Consider the following 15,865-nt stretch of genomic DNA (forward strand, 5'->3'; position numbering starts at 1 on the left):
AGTAAGCAACGTCCAGTACATAAGCTTAACGCTAACGTTAGCTATGCTAGTACATAGCAAAAAGCAAGCTAACGCGTTGACAAGTTATCTAAAACGAATTCTAAAAAAGCATTCTAGCGACCGATGGTACGCTGGATAGTTTTCCAGCTAATCATATTGTAGTTAAAGTCGTAACTTTTATTTTACAACTATGTCGCTGACATCGAGCAAACAGCCACTAACTTTAGACAAAATGCTGTTTGGGGAAAACTGCCTAACTCGGTTGATTGGTTGTTTCTCTCCTTTTAAAACTCACCTCAGCGCGTTCACAGGTGGATTTGTCAGTGTAATCAATGCAATTGATCCTGGAATTCGAGTGTATCTTGCCATCGTCTTTAGCTATGTAGGCTATACTGCTAGTAGAGCACAACCTTGTACATTATTGCCAGGTTGAAGGGTTGGACTTGAGACTTATTGCTGGCTCGTCAACAAATAAACAAAAACTTCAAACCCGACCAGAGGCCGAGAAACAAGGGGCTGGCTAAAGACAAGTGTATTACCTTGTCGCTGAGTTTTGAGACCCCTCCCTCTCAACATTAGCTAATTGTTTTCAGCTAGCGGGGATTCATTGTTTTTCGAACTAGCGAATAAATTCATTTCTATGCAGTAACGTTAGCTTAAGTTATAGCTCAAGTTAGGTCTGCCTTTGCCAAATGGCTATTCAACGTGCAGCTACCTGGATTTATTAGAGCAACATAATAACGAGGTTAAAAGTTAAACATAGGGGATAGCCTACTGTATGTAGGCGTATACTGTAGCTACTGACAGTGAGAGAATTCAGGGGAGTATAACTAGGCTATGCTATGTATGTTTTTATTTGGTAGCTAACTTCGTAGTTTTCACTGTAACAGGCAATGGACACAATAACGTTAAAATTTAATTTAATTTTTAGCGATCTAAATTAATACAACCCATTAATGTGTTCACCGTCAATTTTCCGACGTCAAGAGAGCATAGCACCTGCGAAAAGTTTCCATTGCATGACTCTCACAGGCTATCACTGTCAAATCAGGCCTGTATCGGTATGTATGATGCACTGTGTGTGTCGAAGTTTTGGTGCAGTTTTGGCAGAGCTGTTGAAGCGACCATAGTGTTGCCCAGTTTTACATTCTGATACACGAGTCCCGTCCACAACTGAGAAGTGGTGCTGAAGGAGCTTTACTTTCCAGAACATCAGAGTGGATTTTATTGCAAATAGCTTTCATTCTGGACCATGCGATCAGTATGTGGTTTAATTGTTGTTGTCGCTACAGCCACTTTTTATCTATACATTCTGTCCTATTATCTTCCGCCTGGACCGGTACATCTCCGCCGGGAAGATGAAGGCGAAAAGACTGACTGCAACTCGGAGGACGACGTGGTTGTAGAAGAATACAGGTCTGGTAACTTAATTATTTCCTAATTGAATGGGGATATCGTGAGTTTATTTTGATGTTATAGCCTAAGCGACTAGCCTAACTTGACCTAAATTAATTAATTGAACTTGTGTTTGGATAAAAGTGATGACTTCGTTTTTAGTACCCGAACACATTAGGGGCATGTAGGATCGTTCGTAGGCTATTTATGTTTATTTCACCCGGGATGACCCGCGTAGGCTGTCTCACTTTGTCGGTTTTAAAACTCTATTATAGGTTCCAGACAAAACCATATTGAACCAATATCAGTCAGTTGATTGAAAATCAGTTCCATCAGTTAATAATACATTATTACATAATAATACACATTAATAATGTGCAATGTTAAGATAAAGATAGATTTCATTTTAGGCGAATAAAATGAGAAGACCGCACTGCTCCCTCGACCAGCCAGACTATGTTCTGACAACTCAGATAATTATGGCTAATTCTGTTCATGTAACGCATTAGCATATGTTCGACAGTTTTCCAGAGCGACCACAATGTATAACAGAATCGTTAGATTTGATTAAATAGGTAAAATATGTTCAAAATACATAGTATATTTCTAATTTAATGTCTGAAAATCCAAAATGAGCTTTACAGTAAGTATCTACCCTAAAGGTGCCAGTCAGCTGCAGAGCCCAATGAACTAGCCTAGTAGCATAACATAGCATTAGCGACCATCAGTTTGGAACCAGTGCTGTATAAAGTGTAATGCATGTAGATATAGTTCTCTCTGAAATTCGTTTTTTTTAATGGCTGTCAATAATTTAGCTCGTTGGACCACTGAATTCTGATGGATGAATGAAAGTGCCCGTTGAAAAAGTGCTCTGCTTAAACAAAGTTAGATGTTAGATTGAAATGTGATTGTTTTTAAATTTCTAGATAAATAAATGAGGATCATGCATTACCGTTATTTTGGTGAAAATTTGCCTGTGAAATTGCAGTTGTCTGCCAAATTCAGTAAGAATGGAATTATCTGTTTCATTCTGATGCACAAGTCGTCTTAAAGGGTTTATTTTGCATAGGTTTATGGTTTAATAGGTTTAACCTATTTTGCATAGGTTTGTGTTTAGAACAGCATCCCATGTGTATTTTCCTAGTTCTGGATGTGATGCTTTGACTTGTGGTAGAACCTATGCACTTGTAAGTCGCTTTGGATTAAAAGCGTCGGCCGAATGACAAAAAATGTAAATGTATTCATAGGAAAATGGATTACATGTTCATGTTATTTGACTCTGGATGTTTTGACTTCCTTTCCTTGGGCCTGAAACTGGCCCTTTTACCTTTCACTTGGGCCAATTGCCCTCAGGAATACACTGTGACAAAACTCAGACAACCTCTCTCTGATATTGTTCAATTCAGTTCAATTCTATTTTATACAGAAGACTGTCTCAAAGACTTTTTACAGAGTAACAGAAGGGGAGAAACAAAGGGGAAATGACCGGGCTATGACCTCAGAGTGGGGACCCGGTTGGAGCAGCACATGATTTCATGGGACAGAGAGGAGCCCCAGGAGAAAAAGAAACAAGGATATTAAGCACTGCAGAATTTATCAGTACATAGAATAAAATGTTGTTTCTGTGCCAAAGCTCCATCTCAGTTTCAGTTTATATAGCACTGAAGTGGCCAACTCTGATCACGTGGTCATGAAACTAGGGTAAGCCACCTTCCTCCCACTGTACCATAGCCTACCATAGCCTAGCCTTACCTGACAACCTCCAGAAATATACAACTAGTTACAGTCTTCAAACTATAACTGATTTTAAGCCTGATTATAAAAATGTTTTTAATCTAGATTTAAATAATGAGACTGTCTGAATCTCTTTACATTTTGGAAGGGTGTTCCACAGTCCAAGAGGGCTCTGTATGAGAAAATTCTACAGAAGATTAATCAGTTATTTTGATATTTTTGGGACTACCAAGTAGCCTGCATCTTGTGAATGGAGTGACCGTGTTGGCTTATAGGGTAAAAGCAGTTTAGTGATGTACACTGGTGCAAGAGCATGTAGAGCTTTGAAAGTCAGAAGTGGTAAAAGTCAGAGTGGTTGTTGGACTAAATTATCTAGCTACCTCATTTCTATCAGTATAAATACTCTTGCAAGCTGTGTGATTAGCATAGGAGCCAGACCTGTCTTATTTTAGCATACTGTGCCTACTCTGTCCAAAAATACTGTTATTCATTGAACCCACTGTAAACAATTACATTCAATCAAAAATGGGTCAAGTTTACTGATTGATGCAGTTTGAAGTTTGTCATTTTTTAAAATAAGAAATATGATGGAATGATCTTGCTAGCACTATGGCTTAGTCTGGGCACAAGGCTACTATGATAATTATTGTGGATTAGAGTAATACCCTTACAAGACTGTCTGAAGTTTTGGTCTCATTTGTCCATAGGACCTTTTTCCAGAACTCACATTATTTTAGGTACTTAGCAAGCTGGCCATCCTGTTGCCAATTTACTAGTGGTTTGCGACTTGCAGTGTAGCCTCTGTAAATCTGTTTGTGAAGTCTTATGCGGAGAGTAGTCAGGAGAAGAAGATCAAAGGCCCTATTTGTTTGTGCTGGGGTGTGTGGTCATGTCTTTTACTCAACCAATCAGCTATTGGAATTTTCCCACGGGTAACCAATGGCTACACATGAAAATAAATAAGCAGTGATGTGGTGTTACTCTCTTGGTCCACGTCTTCACTTACTTTCTGGGGTAATGGTTGGGTCAGATTCTCGTGGAGAAATGAGATCAGGCCAGGGGGAAATGCTGCCATTCACTGTCATCTCCTATTACTGAACTTTCAGCAATATCCACCCAACTTGCAGGTCAGGGAGCGGGTCTCTGTGTCTCGCCAGTTTCTCCACCTGTCCTGCTGATGAGGTGCAGGCTGGATGCCAGAGAGCAGCTTCACATCATATGTGAGCAAGCCTCACCCTCTGACCAGTTAAAGGAACATAGCGAACTGAAATGCTCAGAGAATACCAGGAGCTTTCGGAAGTGTCATGTGGCCAGTATGACTGATAGGTCAACCGCGCAGTCCTGGGTGTGGCGCACTTTGTATGAGGTTTTTTTTTTTTTTCACTTTAGCCAAATGCCATCTATGATTTAAGCATTGGCTTTTAGAAAGGGTCATCTAATGACAGAATTTAAGAAGAGGCAGTTAATGTTGTTGTATACCCTCTGTCTCTCACATACATTTCTAGTGGTCTATTTGTCATCATAACTATGCCATTGAAGTGTACAAGAAAGGACACACATAGTTAAATCTGGCTAAAAATCTAGAACATGTTATGTTTACTAAATAACATTAGCCCAGCTAGCTAGATAGCAAGCCGGAAGTTGGCTATTGCTGAGGATTAAAATATTTGGCAATTACATTAGGTCAGCTATGCATATGTTTGATGTATTTGGACACTGCTGAGCAACTGATTTTAATGCTGTAATTTTTACATATTCAATACAATCAAAATGAATGCAGTCAGCAATGCAGTGATGTTACCACGTGTGTTATTAGTCATTTGGCTAATGTGTGTGGTTGTCCTCCTTGAGGGAAGAGAAGACCACATGTCTCTCACTTGGCATGTGTAAGCGTAATAAAACCTGGAGAACACACTTACAGTGATCAGAGACAGGTCACACGACTAGGCAACACTGACCAATGAGATAGGACCACGTGGCTCAGCTGTAGCCTCTAAACATCACCTTAAGTAACACCACCAGATAACTTTACAGCTGAGTTTCATCAGTGTATAACAGCAGATGTATTTAATACTTTCCTTTTGGAAGAACCACCAGTGAAGCCGTATCTATTTTTGGCCTGATCACATTTCATTCCCTCTTGCAATGGAAAACCCCTCTCCCACATTTCCCCATCTTACTGGACATGCAGATACATTTCCCTTATGGACAACATGGACTGATCTAATTTGTGCAAGGCCAATAATAAATGTGTTCCTATTATTTGCAGCCATAAGGAGTAATTATTAGTAATATTAGTAATTGCTGTGGTGCCCCACAGACTCTTGATTGAAACCATGCCAATGCTGAGCCATGGATATCTAGACACTTCTGAATTGGCGTGTTGGGTGGCAGATATATATATTTATTTTTAATTGACAACAGTCACTGAAATCATGGAAATTGGCTTTCCCTTGCATTTTTTTTTTTGCTGTGAACTGTGATTCCAGCTTCAAGATTAAAATCTAAAGTTAACCAAACAAACCAACAATTAATATTCTAAACAAAAATGAATACCATTACATTACATTATTGGCATTTGGCAGATTATCCAGAGCGACATAAAGACTAAGCAGGAGACAATCCTCCCCTGGAGCAATGCAGGGTTAAGGGCCTTGCTCAAGGGCCCAAAGGCTGTGCGGATCTTATCGTGGCTACACCGGGATTAGAACCGACCTTGCATGTCCCAATCATGTATCTTAACCACTACACTACAGGCTGCCCCACGACTACTAATACCAGCTAACCTGTATGCAACTGTGCCTGTACCATTATTGCCTGTACCAATAGAAAATCCCAAAAATTAGAGAATGGCTAAAGATGGCAAGGGTAGCCATGGTGTAGTCTGTGTCCGAAGCTGGATACAACATGTTGTCCCCGCGGACAGTGAGGAAGATGGTGAGGGAGGCCATAAGTAACCCAAGAATCACAGTTTAAGAATTGCAGAGATTGGTTGCATCTTGGGGTTGCCAAGTCTAAAAAAGGAACCATAAAATGGCACCATACCAACAAACACTTTATTGGATGGCATGAAGACAACCCTTACTGAGTACAATGAACAAAACCAAGCACCTAGAGATTGCCTAATGTCATTGGATTTATGACTCACACCATCAGCGTGTTTGGTGGAAAAAGAGGAATGCATACAAGGAGAAGCACCTCATACCTACTGTCAAATATGGAGGTGTAAAGTGGAGCATTCCCCGTAGCAGCCTCCAATGCCAACACTAGCCCCATGAAGTGGATGCGTGCAGCAACAGGCAGTCAGTAGAGGGCGATGAAAAGTGGGGTGACACAAGCCAACCTGGGCTGACCGGTGGTCAGGCGGGCTGCAGCATTCTGGACCAGCTGGAGGGGCTTGATGGCACAAGCTTGGAGACCAGCCAGGCAGGAGTTGCAGTAATCCAGGTGAGAGATGACAAGCGCCTGGACTAGGACCTGGGTGGCTTTCTTCATCAGGAGATGATGGATATAGCGTATATTGTTGTGGAGGAAGAACCTGCAGATTCTGGCAGTGGAGGATATGTCTGCCGCAAGGCTGAGATTGTCATCAAGGGTCACCCCAAGAACTGAGCCCTGCAGGACACCAGTCCACCAGGGGTGGGGGCCATAGGCTGAGCCCCTCCAAGTCACCTTGTAGGAACGATTGTGGAAGGTGGAAGGTAACCACACAAGTGCAGATCCTGTGACACCCATCCCAGTCAGTGATGAGGGCAGAAGCTCATGGTTGAAGGTATTGAAGGCCATGATAGGTCGAGGAAGATGAGGAAAGAGCAGAGAGATTTGGGTCTTGCAGAGTGGAGTCCCTCAGTGACCACAAGTGGGCAGTCTCAGTGGAGTGGCCACTATTTGGCACTATTTAAGATCAGTGGCACAATCAATTCAACAAAGTACCAGGACATTTTGGAAGAAAATCTGGTTGTCTGCTAGGAAATTGAGACTTCAGTCCTCAATAGATTTGAGGACTGAACTTGGTCCTCAATAGATTGCCCAACAGGACAATGACTCCCAAGCATACATCAAAATTCACACAGAAATGCTAAAGTCAAAACAACCTCTATGTTTTGCAGTGGTCATCTCAATCTCCAGACTTAAATCCCATCAAAAACCTGTGGTCTAAACTGGAGAGGGGGTCCATAAGCGCAAATCCGTGGATATCAAGGATTCTGAAAAGTTCTGCATGGAGGAATGGTAAAAAAATCCCTCCAAATGTGTTATCTAACCTTATCCCAAATTATAGGAAAAGTTTCATAGCTGTTGTGAAAAATACTTCTCTTTGAGTTAAGGAATCTACAATACACCTTTTGTTCATGTACCACAGTCTGCCTAATCTCACGTACCTGAGCACCCGCGTATTTATGTTTTTGTCTTATTTGTGTCAAATTTAAAAGAAAAGGTGATAAACTCTGCCGGTTGTGAGGCCTCTGACTCCTATCTCACTCCATGGAGACTGTGACTTAGACAGGAGGGCTATTATATTTTCTTTGGCTATTCTTCTTTTTGTACAGTCAGCACAACATACACCAGGTTAGGGCCCTATTTTATGGCCCTGAGCTGCTAGCTATAATATTACAGTCTTGTAGCTGTTGTTCGGCTAGGAGGGTGTGACCAGGTTTACTCGGCACCTGAAAATTGGGCTGTTATTTAAATGTTATTTAAATTGGCTGATGAAACTTTCCATTTCATCTCATTGCCCTGCTGTGTTCCTCTGCAGTCTGAAGTTTCCCTCTGACCTGGAGGAGCTGAGGGAGCTGGCAGAGATGCTGCAGTTTTACAAGTCTGAGCACAAAGGATATGTGATGCTTCTCTTCTGCAGTGCCTACCTCTACAAGCAGTCATTTGCCATCCCTGGATCCTCCTTTCTGGTGAGGGAGGACAGACACATTCCCCCTTTCTCTCAGCCTTTGTCTCATTTCTCTTTCTTTATCACCCTCTTTCTCCCTCACACTGACAGTCTGTCACACACTCTTACTCTTTCTCTATAACACACCTACATACAGACATATAAACCTGTGTCAGTTATCGTCCTCACAGGTGGTGAAAGTATGTAAGAGCTGATGTTTTAAAGGTGCTGAAAGTAGGTGAAGAGGAATGTTTGCAGAAAATGTGTGCTTAGCAGGCCTGCCTGCATTGCCATGGCCTACTCACACATGAGTGGGGATGGGTTTACCCTTTGACTCAGAGATACTCATTAGATCTCATTAAGTCTGTGTAGAGGGTAGAAAGTTAGAGCTCCAGGACATTTACATGGATGAACACATTGGCAGTTCAGGATATAAAAAGCCCAGCGCTTTGTCACACGCACTGCACTCTCGGGCTCCACTTTTCTGCTGTAATATACTGGATAATTAGGGTCACTCTTCAACTAATGACAGGTGCTGAAACCATTTTCAAGTTCACCGCACATAAGCCTTTTAGTGACCTCTGCTGCAGTTATTATTTATATTTTGGCATTTCGCTAATTTTCTGGCGGTTGTATAAGAACTGTTCTCTCTTCATTTACAGAACATGCTTGCTGGGGCACTCTTTGGTCCATGGCAGGGCTTGTTTATGGCTTGCCTGCTCACCACTGTGGGCTCCATTAACTGCTACTTCTTGTCTCGCACCTTTGGGAAACACTACATTGTGCGCTTGTTCCCAGACAAAGTGGCTGTATTGCAGAAGAAGGTATGTAACTGTTCTCTACATAAACCCAGCTGTGCTGTACCAATGCAGAGATGCTGGTTGGTTTAAAAGAGTAAAAAGTTTGAACTGTCCTTATTCTCTCTTTTTCTCAGTCTCCTTCACTTACTACCTGCCACTCTTTCTCTGTGCCTGTCTATCCCTTCCCCAGGTTGAAGAAAACAGGAGTAGTCTGCTTTTCTTCCTGCTCTTCCTAAGATTTTTCCCTATGACTCCTAACTGGTTCCTAAACGTCACCTCCCCCATCCTCAACATCCCCATCAGTATTTTCAGCCTGTCAGTCTTAATCGGTGAGCGTGTGCATCACTGCTCTGAAAATTTGAAAAGACTAAAACAGCAGGGAGCATGTCCAATACTCTCTTCAAAAAGACTAAAACAGTAGTGATCATGTCCGATACTCTTCAAAAAGACTAAAACAGCAGTGAGCATGGCCGATACTCTCTTCAAAAAGACTAAAACAGCAGTGAGCATGTCTGGTACTCTCTTAAAAAAAAAGACTAAAATAGCAGTGAGCATGTCCGATACTCTCTTCAAAAAGACTAAAACAGCAGTGAGCATGGCCGATACTCTCTTCAAAAAGACTAAAACAGCAGTGAGCATGTCTGGCACTCTTAAAAAAAGACTAAAACAGCAGTGAGCATGTCCGATACTCTCTTCAAAAAGACTAAAACAGCAGTGAGCATGTCTGGTACTCTCTTTAAAAAGATCAAAACACCAGTGAGCATGGCCGATACTCTCTTCAAAAAGACTAAAACAGCAGTGAGCATGTCTGACACTCTTAAAAAAAGACTAAAACAGCAGTGAGCATGTCTGGTAGTCTCTTAAAAAAAGACTAAAACAGCAGTGAGCATGTCCGATACTCTCTTCAAAAAGACTAAAACAGCAGTGAGCATGTCTGGTACTCTCTTTAAAAAGATCAAAACACCAGTGAGCATGTCCAATACTCTTTTCAAAAAGACTAAAACAGCAGTGAGCATGGCCGATACTCTCTTCAAAAAGACTAAAACAGCAGTGAGCATGTCTGGTACTCTCTTCAAAAAGACTAAAACAGCAGTGAGCATGTCTGGTACTCTCTTCAGAAAGACTAAAACATCGGTGAGCATGTCTGGTACTCTATTTAAACAGGCTAAAACAGCATGGAGCATGTCTGGTACTCTCTTCAAAAAGATCAAAACAGCTGTGAGCATGTCTGGTACTCTCTTCAGAAAGACTAAAACATCGGTGAGCATGTCTGGTACTCTATTTAAACAGGCTAAAACAGCATGGAGCATGTCTGGTACTCTCTTCAAGAAGACAAAAACATCAGTGAGCATACCAGGTTCCTAAAAGTCACATACCCCATCCTCAACATCCCCATCAACATTTTCAGCCTCTTGTTCATCACTGAAAACGTAATCTGAAAAGACTAAAACATCAGTGAGCATGTTCAATATCCTATAACTACACTATTACTGCTATTACCATGCCTGTTTCATTTGCTTCAAGTCTGCAAGTTCAGTTAATTTTTACATTGTAAAAATTCAGTCCGGTTTTTTTATTCAGTCCGGTTGGACTAAATTACTGGTTGGACTGATTTATATTTAGACGTGGGTGTTTGTTGATTGCTAGGAAATGTAATGGGGATTAAATTCATCAGTCATACATTCACCAAATGTTACAGAAAGAATTGTGTATCGAATGAATTGTGCCACTATTTTATCTCTTAATCTGGCATTATTCGGCCTACCAGCAGCTCATATTGGTAGAACACCAACATTATGACCATCTATGGCCAACTGTCCAGAGTGTTATGTGTCAGTGAATGCATTTTTTAATTGTCATCCTATGCGTCTACCGCTCGAGTCGAGTTAGTGAAAATGTAATTGTCTTTATTTCCATAATCTCCATCCTGTTTTAGCGCCCTCACTCCAGGTGTACGTATGCATGAACACATTTCCTTTTTTTGCATAAAAGGAAAGCCTAATCCCTGCAAATGACATCCTGATAGTGGTTTTAGCCCATTGCAGCAGTTTAGTAAATCCCATGTAGATATTGCGACCTTGTAGTGACTGCTTTTGCCTTCGCAATCGCAATCCGGCCCTTAGTGTTTTGTTTCCTTTGCTTATGATTTCCAGAACTAAAGGCTGGAAGTAAATGCTGTGGGTAGCCTATAGCCTAGTTGGAATTGGAAGGTAGGTGGTTCAGGTCCCAGTTTAGCCAGAATAAGGTCTGTGCATCTGTTGGGCCCCTGAGCTAGGCCCTTATCCTCGCATTGCTCCAGGGGGGATTGGCCCCTGCTTAGGTGAATCAACTGCAAGTTGCTTTGGATGAAAGTATCAGCCAAATAACTAATGTAATGTAATGGAACGGGATGCCTGCTAAATGACTCGATACATGATGCCACTTTGTCTCTCTCCTCCAAAGGCCTGGTCCCGTATAACCTGATCTGTGTGCACACGGGTGCCATTTTGTCAGAGATCTCCTCCATGGACGACATCTTCTCCTGGGGGACGCTGCTGCAGCTGCTGGTCATTGCCTGCGCAGCCCTGCTGCCCGGAGCGCTGATCCAACGCTACAGCCGTGCCCACCTCAAACTGGACGGCCTGCGGCCGAACGGACACACCCTGGACAAGAAAACCAGATGACCTGCGCGCCCTACCATCCACACGCCACGCAGGCGCCCTGCGGTATCTTAGTCTGAAGACCGTAGTCCTAAGGAACGTCTTAAAAACAAACCTACCGAAAGACCTCCACAGAAACAGGGTTGAACCATCTTGAAAATCGCTGGACATCGAAGTCTTTTTAAAAAAACTGTTTCAGTTCTATATTGTTTATTAGCGTGTTTACTGCAAGGAAAAATCGTGCGATTCGGCTATGTCTGTGATTGTCCGGCTGTGTTGCGCATTGCGGTAATACTGCTGAGCTTGGTATTGTGTAGCACTTCAGTTTGGAGGATGGGATTTATTATATACCAGAATTACTGGAGCCAAAGTTGTGTGTGTGTGTGTGTGTGTGTAAGGGAGTGAGCCTATGCCCACTATCGATTGTCAGTTTCTATGAAATCACACTCCTAGTCTCTCAGTGTGTCATCTGACCTCTGTGAAGGTGTGACATTGTCCTTTCTCACACCAAGATTATGTCCACATTTAAGGCCCACAGGAAAACTGTTCCACCACTCTTGCAGTGGAACTATGAAATGGTGCCTTTATAATAGTGTGAGATTGTCAGTTGCTTAATGTGTTTTAATGACTTCTGTAACTCAGACCAAGCCACCTAAGGTTTGACAGTCTTCTGCTGAGCTTCAGCATATACAGTACCCTCCATAACGTTTGGGACAAACAATTTATTTGCCTCTCTACTCCACAATTTGAGATTTCTAATAAAGTCACGTGATTTAAGTACACATTGTCAGATTAAAGGGCATTTCTATACATTTTGCTTTCATGTACAAATTACAGTCGTGTTTATACATAGTCCCCCCCCCTCCCCTTTTCAGGGAACCATAATGTTTGGGACACAACAATGTTATGTAAATTAAAGTCATGTTTAGTATTTTGTTGCATATCCTTTGCATGCAATGAATGCTTAGTCTTGAGATTCGTTGATGTCCTCTCTGGTGATGCTCTTGCAGGCCTGTATTGAAGCCATCTTTAGCTCATGCTTAAGTCCCCTTAAGTTTACTCTTCAGCATATGAAAGGCATGCTCAATTGGTTATTCAAGAATTGAAAATCAAGACATAGAGGGTCTTTATCCCAAACTTTACGGAGGGCACTTTTTAGGATGCACAGACATGCTTCCATGCTTCCTTTGTGTAGGTCAAGGTTCAGTTTTCCAAGATTTGCTTAGAGGACATTGTTCAGTATATATTTTTCTGGGTGGATGTGACTTGTGTTGTAGGTACACTAATAGGCCTGTTACAAACTCTATCTGAGGTTATACACTGCCAACCCACAAGGTGGCAGCCTGGGCTAATCTGGTTGGAGTGGGCGGAAAGCATTACTTCTTAGTTCGTAGTTCATTGAACAATGTTTACATCCTGTTTGCATTTAGCTCCCCTAATGGAAGCGCATGGAATTGCAGCACACATTTGCGTCACGCAACAAAATTTGCACTGCACATTTTGTTATGCAAGGACGCAAGAAACACCCTTGCGTTGCTCCTTGCACACGTTCCTCGCATATGTAAGTAAGTATGTAATAGGCTTTACTTTGTGTAGATATGATTGTATGTATCCTGTACACTTTAACTGTGGATATATGACAATATACAGTACTGTGCAAAAGTCAAGACCACCCTTTATTTCCTTTCCACTGAAAACAACCATTAAGTGCAAGTTATTTTTCATTTTAAGCATCAGAAAATGATGGCACAAACCTATATTTAACACAAAATTACACTCCACAACTATGCACAATAATCTCTCAGTAATTAGTATGTCCACCGTTTGCCTCCATATTGCAGCCTCCATTCTTCTCAGGAGACTTGCTTTGAATTTTTCAAAGAAATCTGTAGGGATATTTTTCCACACTTCTTGAAAGTTCAGTCTTAGAAGTTGCTTGCATTTTCTGCTTCTCTTGATCCAAGTAATCATAAACACATTCAGTGATGTTCAGGTCGGGACTTTGGGGTGGCCAGTCCATTGTTCTGAGAACACCAGCAGCTTGACATTTTCAGCTGTGGGCTTGGGGACATTATCTTACTGTAGAATGAATTTGCTCCCAATCAAACATTGTCCGGAGGGTATTGAATGGTAGGTACAGTATTTTAAGATCTGTTTGTATTTATCAGCATTCATGATGCCTTCAATCAAAACCAGTTCACAAATTTCAGATGATTTTTATAAAGCCCCAAATTTGCACATCATTTCAGATGCAAAGCATCTTCTCACAGCGAAAGGATTGACAGAAACACCTGTGGATTTCTTCAGATCTGAAACAAGAGTGGATCTGATTCCCGTTTCTCAAAGATAAAACCTTTAAATACTGTTTTGTGATGGTAATGGTCTCATTGGTCTACCAGTTCTTGCACAGTTGTTAGAAGTTAAATTTTGTCTGTATCTTTCAATAATCTTTTGAGCAGTCTTTTCACTTATTTTCCATTGGCTTTCACCTTCCTTATGCCATTGAATTATCTTATATCTAATATCTCCTTTAGCCATTTTAAATGCACATGTCAAAGAAATCTACAAGGCAGTTTGGGTAGTTGTTGTAGTCTGTTGAATGTTAGTCACTTTTGAAGACTTAACATTTGATCACACTTTTGGTAACAACCTTTGCTGGTAGGACACAGCCTGTAACTTGTTTATTGATTGGAAGGATGGAAGAGTGGACAACCACTGATATTTGATATGCCGTATAGTAGTGGAAGCTGATTTTCTGTTAAATATACATCTCCTGCATTACTATCTGACACAAAAAAACTGCACTGAATGGCTGATGACTGGAAATGTAATAAATGAAAGGGTGGTGTCCGATTTTGCACAGTACTGTGTGTGCTGCCTAAACCCTGGTTTTGGAATTTCTGGGTTTAAAAAAAATAATAATACTGCTGTTACTATAGCAACAGCACCAGACATGGCTTACTAGTGCCAATTTCCTGAAAATAAATTTTCTTCATCTTTTTTTTTATGTAAACAGATGTATTGCATTCATAGTAATTGCACTAAAATGTATAAATGTGACATATTGCAAGCTTGTGGAAATATATAACAATACTTGTTTTAATAGATTTAGTTTAGTTTATAAGTATTTTTAGAATGTAGAATTTTCTGATAACAGCTCCTGGGTGGAGACTGATTCAATGCACTTTTACTTGACATTGCAAACCTTATGTTGTCATGGCAGACCAGTCAACTGGGGTCAACTGATCCCTTAGAGATTTGAGGGGGTCTGTGAACTGGTTAGAATATGTTTTACTTGATTTGCTTCCTCTCACTTAATATAAATGCTAAGGAACTATGCCATTCAGTCAAATTTATTTCTGTTAAGTATTACAGGTTAAATTGTTTCTAATTATTCAAAAGACAACCATTGAAATGTTCCACATAGACGTCTGACCAAAAGTATATGGCAGTTCCTATTTCTGATGCACCATGCTCAGATTCAGCATTCAAATTTTTCTTTTTTCTTTTTTCTCCCAATTTGGTGGCCAATGGTACCCTGGTTTTTATTATCAATTCCCATGTGCTGCTGAGGAAACAATTACAACCCTGCCACCTGGTGGCCAGAATGAGAACGACGCGTTCTCTAGCCCCGTACCTTGATACCGAGTTGATCAGGGAGGCTTGCATGTGGCGATCCTCCCCGCCGTGTACCTCCCCCACCCTCGGAGTGGCGGTCCAATTATTGCCGCTCCCTCGTGCACTGGCCACACTCCGATCTGTCAGCATTCATGCTTTTGGTTTTGGGTTTGGTTTGATTGGCTGTGTGAGTCTTAAAAGTCTTAATTCTGTCAGCTGTGGATCACCTCAGCTGTTGTTTCTGCCACTGTTTGCCCAGCACACACTGTGGCAAACCTTCTTGGCAAGCAAAGCCAAGTTTTACTGCATTTGTTTACATGTATTGTGGTGCTTTTGTATAAAAAATGTCAAAGTAGTGCTGTATTCTTTGTTAAATCTTCTGTTCCTGGGGAATTATTCCACATTCTGCTGAATGTTGCCGACATGGCCATTGCAACGTTGCTGAAGAGATTAGGTATAAAACACATTTAATGATTCTGCTGAGAGTACACTTCATTAGCCAAAACAATTGTACACAAAATGACAGCTTAATTAACTCCATCACAACAAATCACAGTTTGAGCAAAGAATAAGATTTTTTTCCATCATCAGTGCTTCACAGGGCAGATGACAGAATGAATCCCAATAGAATGGAGATTGCATTGCACTGCATTAAATTGAGTTAATGTAATCTGGTGTAGACTGAGCTGAAATGTGAAGTAAGCGTGAGTGAAAAGTGTTTCAAGGTTGAAATACAAAATACCCCCTCCCCCACCCACCTACACAAAGGGGAAAAAACACAAAATAGGAAACCTGAC

General features: G+C 41.2%; 2 protein-coding genes across 5 annotated transcripts in view; one reads left to right on the forward strand and one right to left on the reverse strand.

The window, feature by feature from the left end:
• Positions 1–700, reverse strand: part of ehhadh (enoyl-CoA, hydratase/3-hydroxyacyl CoA dehydrogenase) — a 21,724-nt gene extending 21,024 nt beyond the window's left edge. The window contains exon 1 of the mRNA XM_061234245.1: positions 296–700. Within this exon, the coding sequence (XP_061090229.1) occupies positions 296–369 (74 nt within the window). The 5' untranslated portion in view covers positions 370–700. The remainder of the gene's footprint in view (positions 1–295) is intronic.
• tmem41aa (transmembrane protein 41aa) overlaps positions 1–15,423 on the forward strand; it is a 15,716-nt gene extending 293 nt beyond the window's left edge. Inside the window, exons 2-7 of one of the 4 annotated variants that reach the window (XM_061234248.1) lie at positions 1,359–1,416; positions 7,239–7,359; positions 7,883–8,033; positions 8,674–8,835; positions 9,002–9,140; positions 11,254–15,423. In XM_061234248.1, the coding sequence (XP_061090232.1) occupies positions 7,349–7,359; positions 7,883–8,033; positions 8,674–8,835; positions 9,002–9,140; positions 11,254–11,474 (684 nt within the window). In that variant the 5' untranslated portion in view covers positions 1,359–1,416; positions 7,239–7,348 and the 3' untranslated portion in view covers positions 11,475–15,423. Of the gene's footprint in view, positions 1–1,069; positions 1,417–4,312; positions 6,577–7,238; positions 7,360–7,882; positions 8,034–8,673; positions 8,836–9,001; positions 9,141–11,253 lie in introns of those variants that run through there. The other 3 variants (XM_061234250.1, XM_061234251.1, XM_061234247.1) reach the window with 3 other exon arrangements.
• Positions 15,424–15,865: the final 442 nt, after the last annotated feature.

Source organism: Conger conger, chromosome 3, assembly GCF_963514075.1.
Source record: "Conger conger chromosome 3, fConCon1.1, whole genome shotgun sequence".
Lineage (NCBI taxonomy): Eukaryota > Metazoa > Chordata > Actinopteri > Anguilliformes > Congridae > Conger > Conger conger.